This window comes from Electrona antarctica (genome assembly GCF_951216825.1).
Source record: "Electrona antarctica genome assembly, chromosome: 17".
Taxonomy (NCBI): domain Eukaryota; kingdom Metazoa; phylum Chordata; class Actinopteri; order Myctophiformes; family Myctophidae; genus Electrona; species Electrona antarctica.
Genome location: NC_136798.1, coordinates 42,462,224 through 42,489,459, shown reverse-complemented (window position 1 = coordinate 42,489,459; position 27,236 = coordinate 42,462,224). Strand labels below are relative to the sequence as shown.

The window sequence follows — 27,236 nt, the reverse complement described above, 5'->3', positions numbered from 1 at the left end:
ATAATGTGGTTATATTCATGTAGAAAACAGAAGAAGAAATTATTATTATAACTAAAGCTAGCAAAATATACTGGAATAAAAAAAAACCTTGGACGCAGAGGTCGTTGTTTTATTGCGTCCCTTAACTATAAACTGTGTTTTGGGATGCAAAAGGCACCCTATTTTAATCTATACACTCTCTCTTGGTGCAGTAGGCCCATCTGAGAAGAGTATTCATAAACAAAAACAAAGACAGTTGAAATAAGGAACCATAGCATAGACCATCTTTGACAATGACAGATGATCGCATGCTGTGACCACCAGTTCGTTTGTTTTCAAGACCTATAGGCCCGTGCTGCTTTGGGTATATATTTATGTCCTTATCTTACAAAGCGAAATTAAATGAGATGTCGGCTGCGCTCACGTTTGTATCGCAGTCCCTGAGAGTCGTTTAATATCCGCCCTGGGTGTCTCGGGGGGGCAGTGAGGTGCGATTTAACCCATTTTGGGGGCGGGAACCCCTTTTGGTGTTTTTAAGGATTATGTTATACTTAAAATGTGGCGCAAATCTTTGAATATATATTCTTTCAGAGCGAACATTTTTAACTCTAATATTTGCTTCTGGGTCCCTGGAACAACATATTTTCAGATGGGGGTAATTTTCGGGGTCCTTGACATGAACATGTTTGAGAACCACTGATATAGAAACGTAGGATTTTCAGAAAAAACTGTCAGGATTTAGAAGACATTTTGTAGAATCGTCCTCAGGTGGAAACGGGTTAAAAACCACGACCCTGAAGTGGTTTGGTTGCGTTTCCTACTCTAAGTAGGTGACTTCGGCATAAAACAAAGCCACCAAAACAAAACAATGTTTTATTTTATTAATTTCCTTCTACCCCCATGCTGGTTGCTGCTGCTGCTGCTGCAGGTTCTTTCTCAACACAATATCTCTTGTTTTCATGATGAACAATTAGTAAAATGGGTTAATAATGTGTACTTTACACGACCACAATTTCTCGGGCTCCAAAGAGCGTTCGCTGCTTGTCTCATGATAACATGTTTTTCCACGCTTAGACGCACGCTGCACTCATGCTTCACGCACAAACGCACACACACGCACATAGTATTAAGGCAGTCTGTAGGACACAATGCTCAGAAAGACATAATAATGAGGCAACACAATGATTCAGAGTTTGGAAGTATTAGGATTTACTCGAGTAGGAGCCAAGAACTTACATGACCAGTTCAATGCAATGGAAACCCCAGTCTGACTCCAAGAGTAACATAGGGTCACAGTCTTTATAGTTTCACTCCCACAAAAGGCAACCCCCAACATAGCCTCCAGACTTGACAAGAAATGGGACAGTAACAGAGTAACCAAACAGCACCACAGGGGTGTGGCAGATGAGATAACATCAGAGTGCAACAAAGGGGTATTATTATATGTTTGTATCTAAATTACTACGACAATAGAGAGAGAGAGAGAGAGCTTGCAGGGAGCGAGAGATGGAGGGAGAGAGACTCGAGAGTGGAACGGCCGGGGGAGTGACTGAGAGCGAGGGAAAGAGACACACAGACAAACAGATTAGCTGCATTGGCACAGATTGCCGCTGATGGACGTCAAGTTTGCGCAGAGAGACCGGGGCGGGCCACGCCGGGACACATAGCGCATCATGCAGGCAACGCTTTGCTCCTCCTCCTCCCTGTGTCTCTACGATCAATGGCACCACTCTGTCCGTCTGACAACAGGGTGGAGTCCGGCGGTCAGAGTCCCAGTGAGAATGCAGCATATATACACACACACACACACACACACACACACACACACACACACACACACACACACACACACACACACACACACACACGTGCATCGCACGGCCCTTTTTGGGAGACGAGGATCCTTTACGCCGTGGAGCGCGCCGAAAATAGCCGAATCTGAAAAGAAAAGTACAAATCGACAAGCTTGTCGATTTTGTAAGAGAATGGCATTGTGTTATAGAGCAGGGTTTCTCAAAAGTGTGTGCCGTGACGCAAGTCGAGGGGCGCCCCACAGAACACTTTGGTAATATTTGGGAATTCAATATACACGGTCAAAACGGACCTGTTTTGCACTGTGCCGTACTTGGGTCGGATTATTTTTCCGATCTCCACCAGATCTCTGCAGCAGGTCTACTGTACAAGCTTGTGCGTGTAGAGATATTTTATTCCCCCCCAGAATGGTATGAAGACATATAAATGGTCCTATAAATGGAAACGGAACTACAGAGGGTAATGCATGAAGTGACTGGCAAAGTGAGTTTAACGTCGACAAGATAGGACTTTTCCGTTTGGATGGATGGGCTAGTGTCAAGGCCAGAAAGTCGTTTTTTTTTATGCCAATCGGTACAGTTATCGTTCAAGTATGCTTGAACGCCGGCATGGTGCTGTCAAGTGACTGTGTAATTCAGGGCTGCCGTGGTCAAGGCATGGATTAATCCATTTAGGCCTGACCTCGAAATTAAAAAGAAAAATCACACCCGTGTGAACTGAGTGGTGCAACTCCCCCCCTTACACGCCACTCGGTGGCACGCTACGAGCTTGTGAGGTTGTAGGTCCCCGTTTTGGGGGGGTTCCCGCCCAAAATGGGTTAAAGCTTCAGTAATTTGGATTCCATAGAAAACCAGCGTGTCTTCTGTGAAAGCATGCCGCGCAACGGCAACGGCATTCAAGTTTGGTTCAAGAATTCAAGAATTGGTCTCAGAGATGTCATAAAAAGCGAGCTCAAAATCTTTGGATTCCTATCGGCTGGTCTGCATAAAAAAACTGATTTTAAGCAGTCAAACTAGAACTGGACTCAGAGCATGGGTGTGGCTGCGCACCTGTTGTGCATGGACTTGATCAAGGCACTGAACGGGTTAAATCAGTCATCTCCACAAACACTTTTAGTTTTTTTCGTTTCACACTAAACCCAAGCGTTTAGGTTCTAAACACTTATCTGTAACACTTTCTAAACGTGTCACAGTGTTTAGATTATAAACAGAAGAGCATGTTTAACCCATTTTGGGCGGGAATCCTTTTTGGTGTTAGCATCGTGTTATGCTTTAGCTATTGAGAAATAGCAGACCTACAAGCTCATAGCGTGCCACCAAGTGGCGCGCTACGAGCTTGTAGGTCTGCTATTTTTGAAAAATCGAAGAACCACTGACATAGAAACATAGGTTTTTCAGAAAACATGTAGAAGACATTTCTAGAATCTGATCTCGGGTCAAAATGGGTTAAACGCCATGATTGCAAGCTATAGTCCTGCCCGCCTCGGCAGGTTCTGTGTTCTGTCGCTGGGACGGCGGAAGGTTTCAACGGCAGGCTGTTGCCAGCCAGGGTGTTCATGCTGGTGGTTGGTTTCATTGTGAACAAAGTAGCCTAAGCAGAGTACAGTATAGAGCGTCGCAGTCCCGCCCCCTACCATGGACCAGGAAATGAATCCCAATGCATTTTTCCCATAGACATTTCAAAAAGTATTTATTTAAAGACGGTTACGCCGCGGACAAAGCCAACTCGAGTCGTGACAACTCATGACAACACAAACAATATTTTGGACCAAACAAATAATTACAAAGAAGAAAAACAACAAAAAGTGTTGTAACCTGCCGTTTTTTTCTTCTTTCTAATTATTTTTTCGGCCCCAAAAATTGTGTTTGTTGTCATGATTTGTCACGACTCGAGTTGGCTTTGTCCGCGGCGTAAACGTCTTTAAATAAATACTTTCTGAAATATCTATGAGGAAAATGAACGGAGAATCATTTCCTGGTCCATGGTAGAGGGGGACTGCGGCGCTCTATACCGTATGCATGCATACCCTTACCTACCTGGCAGGTGAAAACAAGCACCCAGCTTAGCATTTTCAATGCCTGATCTTCAAGGGGACAGGCAACGCGGTCCACCCCCCCCCCCCCCGCCACCCCCTGCCCCGGACAGTGAGGAAAAAAAGAGGTGTTAAGGTGCCAGACTTGGGTGGTTAGAGCATAGTGCGATTACATACAAAGTCAACGCAAGACGAGAATTGCGCAAACGGGCGCGGCGCGACCTGGTGCGGTACAAACGGGACGAACCGAGGCGAATATATATATATATATATATATATATATATATATATATATATATATATATATATATATATATATATATATGTCCAATTCCTCATGGGGGACGACCCGGCCGAGACCGTAAAGTAATATTATTGTGAATTAACCAGAGGAATAAACCAGTCTACTTAACCCATTTTGACCTGAGATCAGATTCTAAAAATGTCTTCTACATCCTATATCCTGAAGCTTGTAGATCTGCTGTTTTTCAATAGCTAAAGCATAACATAATGCTAACACCAAAAGGGGTTCCCGCCCCAGAATGAGTTTAAGGAAGCTTCCCTGTGTTGTGTCCTTCCTTGCCCTGAGGTCACAATTACATTTTCAGTCCTGGCAGATCTCATTTTTTTGCTTTTATTCCATGAATGACAGGTTATTCACAGGCGGCGCACCTTCCGCTTGATGCTGACCGAGACAGTCGCCACAATGACTAATCGTCATCACTGTCGCCTGCTGTCATCCTCTGTCTTCTGTATACCTCTGGCCAGCTTGTTTGGTGGGCTCTCGGTCACCACCAGCATCTCCGCCGATTTAAATGTCACGTTTGTCGGTGTCCCATTGATGGGGGGAAATGTTGATGGAATGGGATGTGAGTAGTAGTCGATGGCATCTACCTCCTAGACAGTAGGGCATTCACTTCTAGTCATTTTTACTAGTTGACTAGTTGCCTAGTTGCCTAGTTTACTAGTCGACTAGTTGTTTAACTACCTTTTTAAGTACAAAAACCCCCCCTTTTTTTTTTTTTTTTTTATAAATATTTGTACATTGAAAAACTGTGTACATGGTGACTATAACTATAATCTACCTGATCTTGAGGCCTACAAAATCGGGGAAAAAATAAAAAAAATAAACTTTATTTTTTTCTTATCAACTAGTCAACTAGTACCAACAAGGTCGACTAGTGGATTTACTAGACGACTAGTAAACTAGTCGACTAGTTGCTTAATGCCCTACTAGACAGTGTGTCCTATTCTGCCACCATAGAGAGGTAGCTACGTGATGGGAATCAAAGGGGGTGTGCGTGCGTGTACGCGCGTGTCATACCTGACTCTTTGGCCATTTCTCCTGTGCTAGGAGAAGGTGTGTGTGTGTGTGTGTGTGTGTGTGTGTGTGTGTGTGTGTGTGTGTGTGTGTGTGTGTGTGTGTGTGTGTGTGTGTGTGTGTGTGTGTGTGTGTGTGTGTGTGTGTGTGTGTGTGTGTGTGTGTGTGTGTGTGTGTGTGTGTGTGTGTGTGTGTGTGTGTGTGTGTGTGTGTGTGTGTGTGTGTGTGTGTGTGTGCGCAACATGACTGGTATCAACCAGTTTCACCTTGGCATCCTTATTGTGTCATTCTTACAGGCATTTTCTCTCTCACACACACACACACACACTAATAGCACAGGCAGACTCTTCACATACTAGAGCATGTCTGAAATAAGTGTCAGAGCTGAAATCGACACGTGTAAATATGAAATGTTAGAGACCACAGAAGTGATCCTTTCCAGCCTCTTTTCTCAACTCGCCGTTTCTCTGCAAGACATTACTCTATATAAGCCACATGTCCAAAACCGGTGGGTCAAACTGAACAACCAATATGTCAATTTGAAGCTATGATTCCCTGCTTTCATATGACATGAAAAAACAAAAATTCTAAACAATCCAATGGCAGTCTCTCAGTCAAATTTGGTCATATATATATGTGTGTGTATATGTATATGTATATGTATATGTATATGTATATGTATATGTATATGTATATGTATATGTATATGTATATATATCAAACAGTTTCCTTCACTGTTGTTCACATGGTTGTGTATGTCTGGTCTCATGTGCATTATGCAAGAGAGCATTTTAGTGTCAGAGGTGGTTTTGATTTTTAAATTCAGAAAAGGAGACGCCCCCGCAAAATGGAAGAAGCATTGAGCTGTGCCTTTTGTCTTTCAACACAGACAGACATTGAAATGCTGAGTTGAATTTAACCCATTTTCACCTGAGATCAGATTCTAAAAAATGTCTTCTACATCCTGACAGTTTTCTGAAAAAGCTACGTTTCTATGTCAGTCGTTCTTCGATTTTTCAAAAAAATAGCAGACCTACAAGCTCGTAGCGCGCCACTCGGTGGCGCGCTATGAGCTTGTAGATCTGCTATTTTTCAATAGCTAAAGCATAACATAATGCTAACACCAAACGGGGTTCCCGCCCAAAATGGATTAAATGGAGAGATCGGGTCTCGCTGCCATTGTGAAGTCTTCAAAGTGACTCTGCCCAGGCATTGTTAGATTACAGCGAGGCTGGAACAGATAATGCAATTTACAAAGAGCGTCATTTGAAAATGAGATATCATGTCATTTTGATTTTGTCCTTTATTTTTTTTTACATTTTAATATGATCTCCTCTCGGGACGGACATGCCAATATGAATACCTAATTTACAGAGCCTGGCCGATGCCACATGGGTCCAGTCCTTATTCCTAGACCTTTTGGCCAGTATTTGAAAAATAGCAGATCTACAAGCTCATATAGCTCTGAGCTTGTAGGTCTGCTATTTTTGAAAAATCGTGAAAATGTGCCACAAATGTTTGAATATATTCTTTCAGAGCGTTCGTTTTTTACTCAAATCTTTGCTTCTGGGGGAGGGGGGCCTTGGAACAACATATTTTCAGATGGGGGGGGTCGGCGGCCAAATACATATAATTCTAGGGGTCCTTGACAGTAAATAGTTTGAGGACCACTGATACAGAAACATGGGTTTTTCGGAAAACTGTAGAATCGTTCCCAGGTCAAAATGGGTTAACCCACTAAGAACTATGAGGCTGATTCTACAAATGTCTTCTAAGTTTGTAACGTTTTCTGAAAAATCGTGTGCTGCTTATGTCAGTGGTTCTCCAACCTTTATGTCAGTGGTTCTCCAACCTTTATGTCAGTGGTTCTCAAACCTTTATGTCAGTGGTTCTCAAACCTTTGTGTCAGTGGTTCTGAAACCTTTATGTCAGTGGTTCTCAAACCTTTGTGTCAGTGGTTCTCAAACCTTTATGTCAGTGGTTCTCAAACCTTTATGTCAGTGGTTCTCAAACCTTTATGTCAGTGGTTCTCAACCCTTTATGTCAGTGGTTCTCAAACCTTTATGTCAGTGGTTCTCAAGCCTTTATGTCAGTGGTTCTCACACCTTTATGTCAGTGGTTCTGAAACCTTTATGTCAGTGGTTCTCCAACCTTTATGTCAGTGGTTCTCCAACCTTTATGTCAGTGGTTCTCCAACCTTTATGTCAGTGGTTCTCCAACCTTTATGTCAGTGGTTCTCCAACCTTTATGTCAGTGGTTCTCCAACCTTTATGTCAGTGGTTCTCCAACCTTTGTGTAAGTGGTTCTCAAACCTTTGTGTAAGTGGTTCTCAAACCTTTGTCAGTGGTTCTCAAACCTTTATGTCAGTGGTTCTCTAACCTTTATGTCAGTGGTTCTCTAACCTTTATGTCAGTGGTTCTCAAACCTTTATGTCAGTGGTTCTCTAACCTTTATGTCAGTGGTTCTCAAACCTTTATGTCAGTGGTTCTCTAACCTTTATGTCAGTGGTTCTCTAACCTTTATGTCAGTGGTTCTCAAACCTTTATGTCAGTGGTTCTCCAACCTTTATGTCAGTGGTTCTCCAACCTTTATGTCAGTGGTTCTCTAACCTTTATGTCAGTGGTTCTCAAACCTTTATGTCAGTGGTTCTCAAACCTTTATGTCAGTGGTTCTCAAACCTTTATGTCAGTGGTTCTCAAACCTTTGTGTCAGTGGTTCTGAAACCTTTATGTCAGTGGTTCTCTAACCTTTATGTCAGTGGTTCTCTAACCTTTATGTCAGTGGTTCTCAAACCTTTATGTCAGTGGTTCTCAAACCTTTGTGTCAGTGGTTCTCAAACCTTTATGTCAGTGGTTCTCAAACCTTTGTCAGTGGTTCTCAACCCTTTATGTCAGTGGTTCTCAAACCTTTATGTCAGTGGTTCTCAAACCTTTATGTCAGTGGTTCTCACACCTTTATGTCAGTGGTTCTCCAACCTTTATGTCAGTGGTTCTCTAACCTTTGTGTCAGTGGTTCTCAAACCTTTATGTCAGTGGTTCTCAAACCTTTATGTCAGTGGTTCTCAAACCTTTATGTCAGTCGTTCTCTAACCTTTATGTCAGTCGTTCTCTAACCTTTATGTCAGTGGTTCTCTAACCTTTATGTCAGTGGTTCTCAAACCTTTATGTCAGTGGTTCTCTAACCTTTATGTCAGTGGTTCTCTAACCTTTATGTCAGTGGTTCTCAAACCTTTATGTCAGTGGTTCTCCAACCTTTATGTCAGTGGTTCTCCAACCTTTATGTCAGTGGTTCTCTAACCTTTATGTCAGTGGTTCTCAAACCTTTATGTCAGTGGTTCTCAAACCTTTATGTCAGTGGTTCTCAAACCTTTATGTCAGTGGTTCTCAAACCTTTGTGTCAGTGGTTCTGAAACCTTTATGTCAGTGGTTCTCTAACCTTTATGTCAGTGGTTCTCTAACCTTTATGTCAGTGGTTCTCAAACCTTTATGTCAGTGGTTCTCAAACCTTTGTGTCAGTGGTTCTCAAACCTTTATGTCAGTGGTTCTCAAACCTTTGTCAGTGGTTCTCAACCCTTTATGTCAGTGGTTCTCAAACCTTTATGTCAGTGGTTCTCAAACCTTTATGTCAGTGGTTCTCACACCTTTATGTCAGTGGTTCTCCAACCTTTATGTCAGTGGTTCTCTAACCTTTGTGTCAGTGGTTCTCAAACCTTTATGTCAGTGGTTCTCAAACCTTTATGTCAGTGGTTCTCAAACCTTTATGTCAGTCGTTCTCTAACCTTTATGTCAGTCGTTCTCTAACCTTTATGTCAGTGGTTCTCAAACCTTTATGTCAGTCGTTCTCTAACCTTTATGTCAGTGGTTCTCTAACCTTTATGTCAGTGGTTCTCTAACCTTTATGTCAGTGGTTCTCAAACCTTTATGTCAGTGGTTCTCAAACCTTTGTGTCAGTGGTTCTCATACCTTTGTGTCAGTGGTTCTCAAACCTTTGTGTCAGTGGTTCTCAAACCTTTATGTCAGTGGTTCTCAAACCTTTATGTCAGTGGTTCTCAAACCTTTGTGTCAGTGGTTCTCAAACCTTTATGTCAGTGGTTCTCAAACCTTTGTGTCAGTGGTTCTCAAACCTTTATGTCAGTGGTTCTCAAACCTTTGTGTCAGTGGTTCTCAAACCTTTGTGTCAGTGGTTCTCAAACCTTTGTGTCAGTGGTTCTCTAACCTTTATGTCAGTGGTTCTCTAACCGTTATGTCGTTCTCAAACCTTTATGTCAGTGGTTCTCCAACCTTTATGTCAGTGGTTCTCAAACCTTTATGTCGTTCTCAAACCTTTGTCAGTGGTTCTCCAACCTTTGTGTCAGTGGTTCTCTAACCTTTATGTCAGTGGTTCTCTAACCTTTATGTCAGTGGTTCTCAAACCTTTATGTCAGTGGTTCTCAAGCCTTTATGTCAGTGGTTCTCAAACCTTTATGTCGTTCTCAAACCTTTATGTCAGTGGTTCTCAAACCTTTGTCAGTGGTTCTCAAGCCTTTATGTCAGTGGTTCTCAAACCTTTATGTCAGTGGTTCTCAAACCTTTATGTCAGTGGTTCTCAAACCTTTATGACAGTGGTTCTCAAACCTTTAGGACACGGACCGCCCACAAAAGTTTTATTTTTATTTTTCACATCTGCCCTGTGCAATAGAGCGTCGTAGTCCCGCCCCCTACCAGGGCCCAGGAAATGATTCTCCGTTCATTTTCCTCATAGACATTTCAAAAAGTATTTATTTAAAGACGTTTACGCCGCGGACAAAGCCAACTCGAGTCGTGACAACTCATGACAACAAACACAATATTTTGGACCAAACAAATAATTACAAAGAAGGAAAAAAAGAAAAAGAAAAGTGTGCCGTTTTTTTCTTCTTTCTAATTATTTGTAACCGTCTTTAAATAAATACTTTTTGAAATGTCTATGGAGAAAAATGCATTGGGAATCATTTCCTGGGCCTGGCGTCATGAAAGAGGGCGGGACTGCGACGCTCTATAGATGATTACGAAGCCCAAAAAGGAAACGGAAATACAAATTGTAACGTTCCAAAGTTTAATGCAACCCCCCCCCCCCCCCCCCAAAAAAAAAAGAAAAACACACTTTAATAAATATTGTTAATCGCAATCATTTGTGTGGCAATTAATCGTCAAGTTAAATTAGTAATGGTGATTCGTCGTGACGGCCCTTATTATGCTTCTGGAAGACTGACTGACCGACCGACTCTACTGCGTGTTTCTTATTTTTTTTTAATCTTTCTTTCCCCCTCTTTTTTTATGTTCATTTTCATGGCCTAACATCCTCATGCCTTCCGTCAAAGACCTCTTATGTTTCAGACCCCCCATTGTCTGCAAACAGCCCAAACCCATGTTACACTGCGGAGGAGTTTAACCCATTTTGGGCAGGAACCCCTTTTGGTGTTATAAAGGAGCATTCAGTGATTTGAGTGATTTGGAGAACCACCCAGTCCGCCCCGGTAACAAAATGTGCACATGCACGCTCTACAGTGGGGGGAAGTGCAACAGGCCAACAGCATGTGCACCAAGGCCCGCCCCCACTCGATCATGATTGGAGGAAGGCCCCTCTCATCCTGATTGGATGAAGGCTTTGCCACCCACCACCAAAACTGAAACTAGGGTTTTTTGACCCCAGGGGCTCACTGGGGACAGGGAGGAACTCCTTATATGGTCAGCACACTCTATAGTAGGGAGGATTATCCAGAAAAAAAGAAAAAATAAGTGATATTTAGATTAAGTCAAATCACTGAATATACCTTTAAACATTGTTATAATTTAGCTATTGAAAAATAGCAGATCTACAAGCTCGTAGCACGCCACCGAGTGGCGCGCTACGAGCTTGTAGGTCTGCTATTTTTTTAAAATCGTAAAAATGCGGCACAAATCTTTGAATATATATTCCTTCAAAGTGAATGTCTTTAACTCGGGTCTAAATGGGTTAACCCATTTAGACCCGAGGTCGATTCTACAAAATAATGTCTTCTAAATCGTGACGGTTTTCTGAATGTTTTCTATCGTTCTCAAACATTATCATGCCGAGGACCCCCAAAAATATTTGTAATCGGCCACCGACGCCCATCTGAAAATATGTTGTTCCAGGGACCCCCCCCCCCGCCCAGAAGCAAAGATTTTAGTTAAAAAAAGTTCGCTCTGAAATAATATATATTCAAAGATTTGCGCCACATTCTCACGATTTTTTCAAAAAATAGCAGACCTACAAGCTCTACAAGCTACGAGCTTGTAGATCTGCTATTTTTCAACAGCTAAAGTACAACATAAATGCCTAAAACACAAAGGGGTTTCCCGTTCGGAAGGAGTTAATGGCACAAAGAGCGCCTTGTCAGGCTCAGAGGCGAGCATGGCTTTGGCTGGAAGAAGTGGCTGACTTGGTGCTTTGTGGGTAGTGTAGTTTACAGTGTTCAGTGTCTGATGGACACTGGGTGGGGGGTTCCACCAGGGGGTGCTATTATGGAGGCCAAGAGTAAAGGAGTGGAAACGAGTCCCAATTAAATTGTCATGGTTCAAGGTTGTGTACCTAAAGAGGTAAAACTTATTTTGGTTTTGCTTCCTTCAGCATGGCTGATAACAACAGTATAGAATAATAATAATAATGATAAAAAAAGAAATGATTAAATTGTTCAACTTATCTTATGGTTGTGGGCGTCCCTATTTTGGACATGTGATTGATTGTCCAAATCTTTCAAAACACACTTAAAAACACTTTCAAAAGAGTTAAACAGTTTTACTGCCGCTAATTGTTTGATCCAGTGTTGCGCCGCTGCATAATACGACATTCCCGCTATTTGTTTTTGTCTCCACCAGGCCGAAGGCATGGGGAGAGAGTATGTTTTGCACTCCGTCCGTCCATCCATGTGTCCGTGTGTCCGTGTGTCCGTCCGTCTGTGAACAGCTAATCTCCGGCACCGTTAACCCGGTCGATGCCAAATTTTGCACACACACTCCCTGGATGCCAACGATGAACCTCTGCCCCAAAATTTCCAGAATGGCCTGTTATAGCGCCACCAGGAGGCCGCTTTGTGCAAAACAAGTTTTTGGACAGTACACCTACATATTTTGTCCAAACATCACGCAAATTGGTATACAGTCTCTCTAGAGCCATTCAACGAAACGGGTCTTTCAGATTTCTCAGACTCCATCCTGATTGGCTAAGATTGGCTTCCAAAGTTTGCAGGAGTGCTCGGTTTCAAACAAAATGCTGCAAATCATGAACACATCATGTGATTTCCGTGAAATTGTGCACGCACATTCCCACTAGGCAGAGGAAGAAATGCCCCATGAACATTTTCAACTCAGCCTCATGGTGGCGCTATAACTGGCCGAAAAGTGTTTTTACCTCTAACTGCACGGATCTGTGAATAACTTTGTATGCCAACTCCCTAGAGGCCAAGGAAAAACCTTTGCCTGGAATGTTTCACATCTGCTCTTTATAGCGCCACCAGGAGGCCGACATATGTAAAACACATTTTCTAATATTACTCCTTCAGATTGGATCCAAATTTCACGCAATCGGTACACATGCTCTCCATAGTCAGTGATCAAGACGGGTTTGTTTGATTTCTCATAATCCACCCTCATTGGCTACGATTGGCTCCTAAACTTTTCAGGAGTAGCCCGCTTTGTACCCGTTTTGTACAAATCGCCACAACTACTCAACGCAGCGTCCGATTGTGGTGAAACTGTGCATGCATATTCCCACTAGGCTTTGGAAGAAATGCCACTTGACCGTTTTCAAATCAGCCTCATGGTGGCGCTACAACAGGCCAACAACACACACACACGTTTATATTGCTCCTAAACATTTTGCCAAACATCACACACACACACACTCCTATCCTCCTGGTGGAGACCTGTGCCCAGAAGGGCACTTTTTCTAGTTTGTGTCTAAATCGCCCGAATGTTAATAATAAAAAAGAAAGTCAGTCGTTCCGCGGAGCAGGGGGAGATAGCTTCATGTTATGATGACGAAACCGGAAATCGATACTTATGCTGGGCTGCTAGGGCTTCTGGGAAATTGAGTCCAATGCAAGTGGACGAAGGTTTTGTCTGACTACAACAGCCTCCCAGCCCCCTCCATTCTGCTTGGCAAGATGGCGGGTGGTGCGATCGTTCAAAAACAAACTGAGGAACGGATCTGGACCGGATTTTCACGGATCAAACGCCCAAATACTTCAGCGTATGATCTAAAGGGAATAAAACAATCCAGGCAGCGTAGGATATTTGATTAAAAGGCGGGTTCCGCGGGTTGTGGCGTCAAACTGTTAATATATGTATATAATAAAATGTATCTGCTGAAATGCATTGTGTCTGTGAGCTTGTAGATGAGCTTTTTTTCCACCATTTCCTTTCATTAAACCATTTAGACCCCAGTTAAAAACATTCACTTTGAAAGAATATATATTCAAAGATTTGCGCCACATTTTTTTTACGATTTTTAAAAAAATAGCAGACCCACAAGCTCGTAGCGCGCCACTCGGTGGCGCGCTACGAGCTTGTAGATCTGCTATTTTTAGCTAAATTATAACGTAAATGTTTAAAACACCAAAAGGTGTTTTAAACATTTAAATGGGTTAAAGCCACTTCGCAAGGGGGTTGGGTGAGGGGGGGGGGGGGGGGGGGGGGGGGGTGGGACACTGGGGAGGGGGGTGCAGCCAAAGGTTATGGGTATTTGGGGCCCGTGGAATTGAAAAAGTATGGAAACCACTTGGTCTAGCTGAGATGTCTTATTATTGACTAGTAGCTATACAATTTGTTGATTCATTAGCCGATGTCTTGACACTGGCTGTGTGTGTGTGTGTGTGTGTGTGTGTGCCTGCATGCCTGCGCGTGCACGCGCATGTGTGTGTGTGTGTGTGAGAGTGTTTTGGAAATACTGAGTGCTGAGGCTTTGGCGGTTTCGGGGCAGTGATTTCCCCCCACGAACGAACGGACGGGAACAACCTCGTTCTCCAATGGGTTCATTGTTCTCTTGACGCTGAGCAGAGAACGCTGTCTCTGACGACGGGCTGCTGCTGCTGCTGCTGCTGCTGTGACTCAAATTCTAAACATGCCCAGTGGAAAGAGACGACAGCTTCTTTAGACAATACGACTCAACTCAGACTGCCATCCATCCTCCTGGCCTGCTAATGTCCTTATATATATATATATATATATATATATATATATATATGGGCCAGTGTGACAAACGCCTTGATCACACCGTGCCCCCGGGGGTCAAATGGAAGGCACAAACAGTGCATGGACAGTGCGTGGTGTTACCACACACCATACCTGCCGCACGCACGCACGCACGCACGCACGCACGCACGCACGCACGCACGCACACTTGTGGTTTTTGAGTGGTGCAACCACTCCAAGGAACAGCAATGTCCGTGTCCGTGTGACATAGGTTAACCTATGTGTTAACCTATGTTTGGGTGTGACTCATGTGTGACTCATGAGTACCAGTAGGGGCGCTGTCGTGCCAGAAACGGATAGAGAGAGAAATAGTGCTGCACTGTTGCCTGCTAATGAGAGCAAGAGAGAGAGAGGGGGGGGTGTAAGGGGGGGAGTTGCACCACTCGGTTCACACGGGTGTGATTTTTTTTATACAGACACAGTCATGGCGGCAAGACTAACTGTTCAGGAGAGGAGCATGTCTGAAATAAATGTCTGAGCTCAAATCAAAATGTAAATATGAAATAAATGCTTAAACACATTACTTAGGCTTCAAAGGTTCACAGAAGTGAAACTTTGAAGCCTGTTTGCTCAACTCGCTATTTTCTTGCAAGACATTACTCTTTACTATATAAAGCCATATATCCACAACCGATATGTCAATTTGAAGCTATGAAAACATTCCCAGGTGACAAAAATGTGACTAAAAACCAAATGAAAACTATTCAAGAGACTATGACTAAAACTAAAATCTAAATTTTACTGCCAAAAATATTATTGTATTTTATTTTATTCTATACTGTAGGCCTCAAAACGTATGGTTACCAACTCTCCGAATCATTTAGTTGGTCGGGGGGGGGGGGGGGGGGGGGGGGGCACCTGGAACCCCCCTCAAGGACCCCTGGAACCCCCCTCAAGGACCCCTATGATTGAAAACCCACTGCACCTATATATGATTAGCCTGGAACTCACCTATGCTTTCTATGGCATAGGCAGCTCCCGGCAGGATCCGCCGGCAGAAACTGCGCAGCTGCTGGACATGAGACTAATTACTTAGAGCGAGAGAGAGAGGAGTGTGTGTGTGTACGGGTGTGCGTGTGTGCGTCAATTTAACAAAGGTGCAGACGATCAGAAATCAGCAGAGAGTGAGTGATGTTTGCGCTACTCTATGCCGAATTGAAGTGGACTCGGACCCAGACTTTTTTTTTCTCCCTGGAAATAAAAACGTCTGGGTTTCCGAGGCTAATATATGATTGCTGTAGGCCTGGGAATGGGGTGAAATACTTTGAAGAAAGTTCTGGAATATTGTTTTTGAATGAATTGTTGAAAATGTGTGGGAACCCTTGACTTATCATTTGATTTCCATTGTGGTCCTTTTGTCTCGGACAACAAACGAAACACGACGGCAAAAACAAAACTTCATTGTGTGCGGCCAATTATAAATCAGGCATTACGGTGGCTATAGGGGGGGTGTATAGAATGGATATTTATCACAGAATCAATATTTAGTCTGTATTTGAGGCGTATTTTTTATTGTGTGTAAAGTGGGACGCCGAGACAACACATTCATCGGTTTCCTTCCCTGTGCACGCGCACGTGTGTGTGTGTGTGTGTGTGTGTGTGTGTGTTTGCGTGCGTGCGTGTGTGTGAAACTATAGAGCGGGCCGGGGTCGAGGAACAGAGCCCGGGAGTGATTAATATACATTTTAAACTATTTATTTAAAACTTCTCTGAAGCTTGCCTTCTAGGGGCTGTTTCCGCACCACATATTGATGAGGTGCGCTAGCGCCTCCTATACATAGGGCTAATGTTTGTCTTTATTTCAAGGTTTGTTTAGTAAACGCATTGACAATGAAGGGAACATTCACGCCATAATGTGTCGTTTACGTCATATTGTCTCTTTATTGTTAATGGCGTTTAATGTTTGTGTTGGCACAAGCATTAAACTTCTTCTTCTTTGAGCAGCATTTTGACACTAAACCGTTTGTGCAAAAAAACAACTATATACAGTATATACAGCTCCATCTCAATGAATTAGAATATTATTAGTATATTAGGGGAATATTTCCCCTAATATACCAGTAATTCAAAAAGTGAAACTTTCATATATTCTCAATTAATTCTGCATAATGTTAAGTTTTATTTAAAACCTTTTTTTTGTTTTAATCTTGATGATTATGGCGTACAGCTCATGAAAATTCAAAAAGATCCTATCTCAAAATATTAGAATATTTTACGAGACCACTAAAACATGATTTTTCTTTTTTAAACGAGAAATGTCGACCATCTGAAATGTATATTAAATGTAGGGAGGGAGGGGGGGGGGCAGAACACATCCATCAAATCTGTGTTCAGACACAAGTCAGGTGTCAGACACAAGGCAAGTGTCTTGAATGCAGCCCATTAAGGGCATATGTCGACCCCCGCCCTGCTCACCTCTGCCCCACCCCCTCCTGGTGCTCCGGCCATCTTGGATCCTAAAACACAGGGAGAGAGGTGGGGCCGAGAAAGCACCACTGATACAGAAACGGGTATTTCAGAAAACTGTCAGGATTTCGAAGACATTTTTTTTTTTTTTAATTTCGACGTCAGGCCTTAATTGAGTTGGTTTCTCCCCCCCCCCCCATGATGCCGTGCACTCTGACGCCCACGCGCGGCACCGCGGTCTAGCCTCCACGCATGTTTTTGTACAGCCTGCTACAGCATTAACTGTTGTGTAGCGTAGCGCTGTCTGCATCCTGAATCCATTCATGTCAATTAACCCGTTCTGGGCGGGGAACCCCTTTTTTGGTGTTTTAAGCATTACGTTATGCTTTAGCTATTGAAAAATAGCAGATCTACAAGCTCATAGCGCGCCACCGAGTGCCGCGCTACGAGCTTGTAGGTCTTTTTTTTTTTTAAATCATGAAAATGTGGTGCAAATCTTTGAATATATATTCTTACAGAGCAAACGTTTTTTAACTCAAATCCCTGGAACAACATATTTTCAGATGGGGGGGGGGGGGGGGGTCGGCGGCCAATTCCATATATTTTTGAGGGTACTTGACATGAAAACGCTTGAGAACCACTGACATAGAAACATGGGGGTTTTTCAGAAAACTGTCAGAGTTTAAAAGGCATTTGTAGAATCGTCCTCGGGTCTAAATGGGTTAATGTGTGATTTCTGTCTGCACCATTTTTCAATAGCTAAAGCATAACATAATGCTAACACCAAAAGGGGTTCCCGCCCAAAATGGGATAATGTAATCATGTTCTTGGGGCTGCCTTGCCTTCCTTCCTTCACTCTCTCTCTAATGGCAAACATTCGTTTACCGGTTTGCAAAGGAAAGGCATTCGTTTTGCCGTTGACCCCATTCAGGACGGGGACCCCTTTTGGGTGTTTTAAGAGTATATAAAGGATAGAGACCGAACTGGAGCACTAGCCCCGCCCCCAAGCTATTCATTTCGATGAAGTTGCTCAGTGGCGTTTTGAAGCACCCGGAAGACTGCCGGAAGTACCTCCTCCGGACCTCAAATTTGAGGTCCGGGGGTGACGTATGGGTGACGTAGGGAGTGATGGTCCTACGTGTTAAAGCACGGGTCCGCCTGCAGTCCTTCCTCTTACCACTAGGGCCCAGTGCTTCAACGTTGGAGCGCCTCACTGGCCCCTTGGTTTTAACCCATTTAGACCTGAGGTCGATTCTTAAAAAAAAAATCACACCCGTGTGAACTGAGTGGTGTAAGGTATTATATAGCCTGATCAGCTGTGGTCTGACGTAATGTCTGACGTAATGAAATCACACCCGGGTGAACTGGGTGACCGTAGCAACCATGCTCATTTTTTGGTACGAACAGACAGACAGACAGACAGACACGTAAACTAACAAAGCCAGTCGTAGGAGTGGTTTACACCACTCAAAAAGAAGAAAAAGTCTTCTAAATTCTGACAGTTTTCTTGAAAAAACTTTGTTTCTATGTCAGTGGTTCTCAAACTATTTCATGTCAAGGACCCCCGAGATTATATGTAATTGGCCGCCGGCCCCCATCTGAAAATATGTTGTTCCAGCGACCCCTCCCCAGAAGCCAAGATTTGAGTTAAAATCGTTCACTCTGAAATAATATATTCAAAGATTTGCACTACATTCCCACGATTTTTCAAAAATAGCAGACCTATACAAGCTTGTAGCGCGGCACTCGGTGACACGCTATGAGCTTGTAGATCTGCTATTATTCAATAGCTAAAGTATAACACAATGCTTAAAACACCAAAAGGGGTTCCCGCCCAGAATGGGTTAAGCATTTAGTTAATGTTTAGCTATTGAAAAATAGCATATTATATATCTGCTATTTTTTAAAAGAATGTGAAAATGTGACACAAATCTTTGAATATATTATTTCAGACAGATTCAGAGTGAACGTTTTTACTCAAATCTTTGCTTCTGGGGGTCACATTCTATGACTACATATTCTATGACTGCTTAAAACCTTTTGACTATAAACATGTAAACAAAATGAAATAAGAAGGTTGACTCTGGTTTTATCCAATTTTATCCAATTTTGATTCTGGCAAAGTTAATACAATTTCGGGAATATGTTCCTATATAATGCCTAATTTGCGTATTTAAATGTAGACTTTTCAGAAAGCTTGCAGTACAATTATATATCATTGTCCTCATGCAAGTAATCAAAAGTTTCATGGTGATAACTATTTCTTTAAAATATACTGTGCAGTATACATACAGTACAGGTGAAAATAACAATGTGTGATGAATATGAAAATGTTACTTGTGTGGAAGGGTTAAAAATTATCATATACTAGCCCTTACCCGTTGTGAGATATTGCCCCCTCCCCCTTGTGGCCGCGGGGGGTACTGCACCCTGATCACGTTTTCGCATTTTTAATTCACTAATACATTCATTATTAATTTATAATTTGTTATTGGAAAAAAGGGCTTCGTTAAGACCTCCATATTATTATGGTCAATGCCTGTGTGTGTGTGTGTGTGTGTGTGTATCTATATATATATATATACACATATATATATATATATATATATATTTATTATTTATTTGTTTAAGCGTAAAGAGAGCCTACTGTCAGCTGTCCAGCAGTCCAAATATTATTAAATTAAATTTCAGAATGGTAGACCTGAGGCCTACCATATACCAGGCCTCAGGCCTGAGGACTATACCATGCCAGGCCTGAGGCCTACCATTGCGTGGCACATCTATGCACGGAATGTCTATGTTCACAGGCTTCTGTGTGCGGCCTAGAGGAGCAACTGAGCATGTGCAACACCACCTCTTACACCATGGTGTAAGAGGTGTCCTTTGGGAAACCGGGCCAATGACTGAATTATAGTATGATGATAATGATGATTAGTTTACATATGCTGACGCTACATAAACAATTCATTATAGATATGGTTTCGCCCACTGATTTGACGATGGAATCGTGTCTGGTCGTCTTCTTTCCTTGCTCAAAAAAATAAATCCTTAATATATATATATATATATATATATATATATATATATCAAAGACGGAGTAGTGCCTTGGATTTCTTCTCTTTGCAAGAACTGCAGACCATACCATCTGGGAGTTTAAGCAATACTTCTTTGAACAACTTTTGTTTTTGTTACTCAGGTCATGCTGTTTTATATAAGCCAGACACACCAGAAGGCTGGTGTCTGCTTGGGGTATTATGTGCTGGGTGAGCAAGCTTCATTGAAATGAATGGACTGCCACATCCACTTCTTCCATGGTGTGGCCCGAAAAGTGCAGTACGCCAGGGGTTTACTGCACTTTTTTTAGCATGTCAACACCTTAGAGCAGGGGTTCTCAACCCGTGGGTCGCGACCCCTCGGGGGGTCGCCAAATTATTTTAGGGGGTCCCCAAATTATTTTCAAAAAAATATATATATATATATATATTTTTTTTTTTTCAAAAATAGCAGACCTACAAGCTCGTAGCGCGTCACTCGGTGAGCTTGTAGATCTGCTATTTTTCAATAGCTAAATTATAACATAATGCTTAAAACACCAAAAGGGGTTCCCGCCCAAAATGGTTTAAGGTTATTGTAGCAGTCAATTTATATTGGGGGTCGGGAGGGGGCGGGGCGGGGGTCCCGAGACATTGCCAAAGCATTTCCGGGGTCCCCGGCCAAAAACGTTGAGAACCCCTGCCTTAGAGTATATATGAATAGAGACGGCACCCGGAGGAAACCCTGAGGCGAAATGGACATAGTGGCCGAATTTGGTATTGCAGCGTGGGCCTCAAACACATGAACGCGCTGGTCCGTTGACTATCATTGTGCACGTTCACGATGACACGTGAACGCTGTTTCATACGTGAACGCACGTGAACGCGTGCAATGATAGTCAACGGCAGCGCGTTCATGTGTTTGGGCCCAATCCATCCCAGAATGCACTCTGTTCCTACCCGGAAGGAGGAGTGAAATCGGCCTCATGCGCTTTAGAGCAACTTAACGCAAGTGGATGGGAGGAGAACTCGGGTGACGTCTCTATTCATATATACTCTAAGGTCAAAACGGCCAAAATCCCCTGCGTACACGCAACACTGTCTTTATTGACATTTTGGCTCAAAACGATATGAAATGGGCACGACCGGCAAGTAATAAATCATCAACACAATCATTCCCGGGATTCCTTCAAAATAAGAGCTCTGGGGTGGCGGAAAGAAATGGCCGCTTTTACTAAAATTCCGAATATTCTTCTCTCGCCTGGTATCATTGAGGATGCGCTAGGACGTCTACACACGCCCTATGGAGTCGTCGGTTGGATTCCCTATGACATAAATTATATGTAATAGGCCACCGACCCCCATCTGAAAAAATATGTTGTTCCAGGAACCCCTCGGAAGCAAAGATTTGAGTTAAAAACGTTCGCTCTAAAAGAATATATATACAAAGATTTGAGTTAAAAACGTTTGCTCTAAAATAATATATATACAAAGATTATAGTTAAAAACGTTCGCTCTAAAAGAATATATATACAAAGATTTGAGTTAAAAACGTTCGCTCTAAAAGAATATATATACAAAGATTTGCGCCACGTTTTCACGATTTTTCAAAAATAGCAGACCTACACGTTCATAGCGCGGCACTCGGTGCCGCCCTATGGGCTTGTAGATTTAAGCAATAAGCCACGAGAGGTCTCAGGTTACCAGGTATTTTACAATGGCTGGGAGGCGTAGGTAGACCCGGCGTGCAGCGGAGGGTCTTCTACCCTCCCAGCCATTGTAAAATACCCGGTAAGCTGGGACCTCGCGTGGCTTATTGCTTTTCTAAAACGGTTACAAACGTATAGGAATATTAACCTCATAAAACTGAAATTCACAAAAGTAGCTACGCTTTGCTAGCCTGGCTAGCAAAGACCAGTTCTCTGGTGTAGGAAATGGGCGTACAATTGAGCCTCTCCAGACCGTAATCCGCCGGCAGGCAATTTTCTTTTGCCAACGGCTGATTCGGTCTGGCTTTTTAGCCAGGCTAACGCTTTGCGCCACCAGAGCGAGCCACACACTTCCTTGTTTTGCTCGGCAAGTAGGCTATGTGACGGGAGAACAGCGCTTGATGTCTTTACGGGGCTGCCTGGAGCCACACATTCACAGTCATATGAGTGCGGGCGGTGCTTACACGCCCGCAAGGCCAGCGTGGTGTAAGGCAATCAAGTGCTCCCCTTCCCCAGTATACAGCTACAAGGCTGCAGGATGATACAAAGTGATTTGAAGGTGTGGATTATCGGTCACGTGACGGTAACCAGCCAATCAGAATCAAGTATTGGGACTAACCGTTTTAGAACTGCTGTTTTTCAACAGCTAAAGCACAACATAATGCTAAAACAAAAAAAACAAAACAAATGGGAATAATGAATGTGTTCTCTCCTCTCCTCCTCCCGCAGGTCGGCTGTATGCGATGCAGACGGGAATGAAGCTGGACAGTAAATCACCAGAGTGCAGGAAGTTCCTGGTCAAACTCATGGACCAGCTTGAGTCGGTGAGTTCGCAGTTAAATCATTTAGGCCTGACGTCGACATTTAAAAAAAAAAGTCTTTTAAAATGTATTTTTTTTCTAAAAAACCTCATGTTTTTATATCTCAATATTTCATGTCAAGGACCCCCAAAAATATATGAAATTGGCCACTGACCCCCTCATCTGAAAATATGTTGTTTCAGGGACCTCCCCCCCAGAAGCAAAGATTTGAGTTAAAAACGTTCGCTCTGAAAGAGTATATATTCAAAGCTTTGCACCACATGTTCATGATTTTTCAAAAATAGCAGACCTACAAGCTCGTAGCGCGCCACTCGGTGGCGCGCTATGAGCTTGTAGATCTGCTATTTTTCAATAGCTAAAGCATAACATAATGTTTAAAGGTATATTCAGTGATTTTACTTAATTCAAATATCACTTATTTTTTCTTTTTTTCTGGATAATCCTCCCTACTATAGAGTGTGCTGACCATATAAGGAGTTCCTCCCTGTCCCCAGTGAGCCCCTGGGGTCAAAAAACCCTAGTTTCAGTTTTGGTGGCGGGTGGCAAAGCCTTCATCCAATCAGGATGAGAGGGGCCTTCCTCCAATCATGATCGAGTGGGGGCGGGCCTTGGTGCACATGCTGTTGGCCTGTTGCACTTCCCCCCACTGTCATGGCCGCGGGAAGATGTTTACAGTAGGAGGTGCTGAACGCTTAGTAGGGGGTGCGCGCGCGTTAGCACGCGCCGCAAAATGCGTGTGCACGCGCCTCGTGCACGCGCATTTTCACGCAGAAAAGTGGCTTTTAAAGTGGCCTCTCCACGCATGAGCAAACTGACACAGGCAATTAACCAGGATAAGGCGCCGATACTGTGATACAGCATATTTATTAGTCCATTAACAGAAATCTGTTTTGATTACAATTATTATTTTCCCCCTCCTGTCTGAGGGGGGGCTGTGCCTGGGCGGAGAGGGTGCTCCAGCCCCCCCAGCACCCCTACTTCCCTCAGCCATGCCCACTGTAGAGCGTGCATGTGCACATTTTGTTACCGGGGCGGACCGGGTGGTTTTCCAAATCACCCAAATCACTGAATGCTCCTTTAAAACACCAAAAGGGGTTCCCGCCCAAATAATTTTTACTTTCCATCTTCCCCATCAATTTTATTCCCTTTGACTGCACAAGTGCACATCGTGTTCCCAACGCCCCCGACAGGACGACAGCTTGTGATGGAAGAAACAAATTATAACATGGATATAGGCAGACTAGGTTATTTTCCTTTTCTTTCATATCTTCCATTTGGTAGGGAAAAAATAGTTATCCCCTGTCTTATCGTGTCATTGAAAGCATGACGGGGAATGGAAATGACAGTAACTTTAAGTGGGAATCAGGCAATTGATTGGTCATGATGACGGGTACAAAATATCCACTTTCACAAATTCGTCTTATTTTTCATCACATCTCACAAACCAAAAAGACAAAATGACATCAGGCATCTACAAGCAAACCCACAAGCATATGCACCATTGTGTGCTTATAGTTATAATTATCATTAACGTTGCCTCTCGCAATGTTCAGAATGCTTCTGTCATACAGTCTGGAGCAACGGAAGCTCTGTGACGAGTAAAATATATATACGCTTCTGTCATACAGTCTGGAGCAACGGAAGCTCTGTGACGAGTAAAATATATATACGCTTCTGTCATACAGTCTGGAGCAACGGAAGCTCTGATCATGAGTACAATACAAATGCTTCTGTCATACAGTCTGGAGCAACGGAAGCTCTGATCATGAGTACAATACAAATGCTTCTGTCATACAGTCTGGAGCAACGGAAGCTCTGATCATGAGTACAATACAAATGCTTCTGTCATACAGTCTGGAGCAACGGAAGCTCTGATCATGAGTACAATACAAATGCTTCTGTCATACAGTCTGGAGCAACGGAAGCTCTGATCATGAGTACAATACAAATGCTTCTGTCATACAGTCTGGAGCAACGGAAGCTCTGATCATGAGTACAATACAAATGCTTCTGTCATACAGTCTGGAGCAACGGAAGCTCTGTGACGAGTAAAATATAAACGCTTCTGTCATACAGTCTGGAGCAATGGAAGCTCTGATCATGAGTACAATACAAATGCTTCTGTCATACAGTCTGGAGCAACGGAAGCTCTGATCATGAGTACAATACAAATGCTTCTGTCATACAGTCTGGAGCAACGGAAGCTCTGTGACGAGTAAAATATAAACGCTTCTGTCATACAGTCTGGAGCAATGGAAGCTCTGATCATGAGTACAATACAAATGCTTCTGTCATACAGTCTGGAGCAACGGAAGCTCTGATCATGAGTACAATACAAATGCTTCTGTCATACAGTCTGGAGCAACGGAAGCTCTGATCATGAGTACAATACAAATGCTTCTGTCATACAGTCTGGAGCAACGGAAGCTCTGATCAGGAGTACAATACAAATGCTTCTGTCATACAGTCTGGAGCAACGGAAGCTCTGATCATGAGTACAATACAAATGCTTCTGTCGTACAGTCTGGAGCAACGGAAGCTATGATCAAGAGTACAATACAAATGCTTCTGTCGTACAGTCTGGAGCAACGGAAGCTCTTATCATGAGTACAATACAAATGCTTCTGTCATACAGTCTGGAGCAACGGAAGCTCTGATCATGAGTACAATACAAATGCTTCTGTCATACAGTCTGGAGCAACGGAAGCTCTGATCATGAGTACAATACAAATGCTTCTGTCATACAGTCTGGAGCAACGGAAGCTCTGATCATGAGTACAATACAAATGCTTCTGTCATACAGTCTGGAGCAACGGAAGCTCTGATCATGAGTACAATACAAATGCTTCTGTCATACAGTCTGGAGCAACGGAAGCTCTGATCATGAGTACAATACAAATGCTTCTGTCATACAGTCTGGAGCAACGGAAGCTCTGATCATGAGTACAATACAAATGCTTCTGTCATACAGTCTGGAGCAACGGAAGCTCTGATCATGAGTACAATACAAATGCTTCTGTCATACAGTCTGGAGCAACGGAAGCTCTGATCATGAGTACAATACAAATGCTTCTGTCATACAGTCTGGAGCAACGGAAGCTCTGATCATGCGTACAATACAAATGCTTCTGTCATACAGTCTGGAGCAACGGAAGCTCTGATCATGAGTACAATACAAATGCTTCTGTCATACAGTCTGGAGCAACGGAAGCTCTGATCATGAGTACAATACAAATGCTTCTGTCATACAGTCTGGAGCAACGGAAGCTCTGTGACGAGTAAAATATATACGCTTCTGTCATACAGTCTGGAGCAACGGAAGCTCTGATCATGAGTACAATACAAATGCTTCTGTCATACAGTCTGGAGCAACGGAAGCTCTGTGACGAGTAAAATATATACGCTTCTGTCATACAGTCTGGAGCAACGGAAGCTCTGATCATGAGTACAATACAAATGCTTCTGTCATACAGTCTGGAGCAACGGAAGCTCTGATCATGAGTACAATACAAATGCTTCTGTCATACAGTCTGGAGCAACGGAAGCTCTGATCATGAGTACAATACAAATGCTTCTGTCATACAGTCTGGAGCAACGGAAGCTCTGATCATGAGTACAATACAAATGCTTCTGTCATACAGTCTGGAGCAACGGAAGCTCTGATCATGAGTACAATACAAATGCTTCTGTCATACAGTCTGGAGCAACGGAAGCTCTGATCATGAGTACAATACAAATGCTTCTGTCATACAGTCTGGAGCAACGGAAGCTCTGATCATGAGTACAATACAAATGCTTCTGTCATACAGTCTGGAGCAACGGAAGCTCTGATCATGAGTACAATACAAATGCTTCTGTCATACAGTCTGGAGCAACGGAAGCTCTGATCATGAGTACAATACAAATGCTTCTGTCATACAGTCTGGAGCAACGGAAGCTCTGATCATGAGTACAATACAAATGCTTCTGTCATACAGTCTGGAGCAACGGAAGCTCTGATCATGCGTACAATACAAATGCTTCTGTCATACAGTCTGGAGCAACGGAAGCTCTGATCATGAGTACAATACAAATGCTTCTGTCATACAGTCTGGAGCAACGGAAGCTCTGATCATGAGTACAATACAAATGCTTCTGTCATACAGTCTGGAGCAACGGAAGCTCTGATCATGAGTACAATACAAATGCTTCTGTCATACAGTCTGGAGCAACGGAAGCTCTGATCATGAGTACAATACAAATGCTTCTGTCATACAGTCTGGAGCAACGGAAGCTCTGATCATGAGTACAATACAAATGCTTCTGTCATACAGTCTGGAGCAACGGAAGCTCTGATCATGAGTACAATACAAATGCTTCTGTCATACAGTCTGGAGCAACGGAAGCTCTGATCATGAGTACAATACAAATGCTTCTGTCATACAGTCTGGAGCAACGGAAGCTCTGATCATGAGTACAATACAAATGCTTCTGTCATACAGTCTGGAGCAACGGAAGCTCTGATCATGAGTACAATACAAATGCTTCTGTCATACAGTCTGGAGCAACGGAAGCTCTGATCATGAGTACAATACAAATGCTTCTGTCATACAGTCTGGAGCAACGGAAGCTCTGATCATGAGTACAATACAAATGCTTCTGTCATACAGTCTGGAGCAACGGAAGCTCTGATCATGAGTACAATACAAATGCTTCTGTCATACAGTCTGGAGCAACGGAAGCTCTGATCATGAGTACAATACAAATGCTTCTGTCATACAGTCTGGAGCAACGGAAGCTCTGATCATGAGTACAATACAAATGCTTCTGTCATACAGTCTGGAGCAACGGAAGCTCTGATCATGAGTACAATACAAATGCTTCTGTCATACAGTCTGGAGCAACGGAAGCTCTG

The 27,236-nt window shown here is 43.1% G+C and overlaps 1 protein-coding gene across 2 annotated transcripts in view; it reads left to right on the top strand.

The window, feature by feature from the left end:
- vta1 (vesicle (multivesicular body) trafficking 1) overlaps window positions 1–27,236 on the top strand; it is a 161,332-nt gene that overhangs the window by 19,966 nt on the left and 114,130 nt on the right. For both annotated transcript variants that reach the window (XM_079526012.1, XM_079526011.1), the window contains exon 2: window positions 22,251–22,345. In XM_079526012.1, the coding sequence (XP_079382138.1) occupies window positions 22,251–22,345 (95 nt within the window). The remainder of the gene's footprint in view (window positions 1–22,250; window positions 22,346–27,236) is intronic.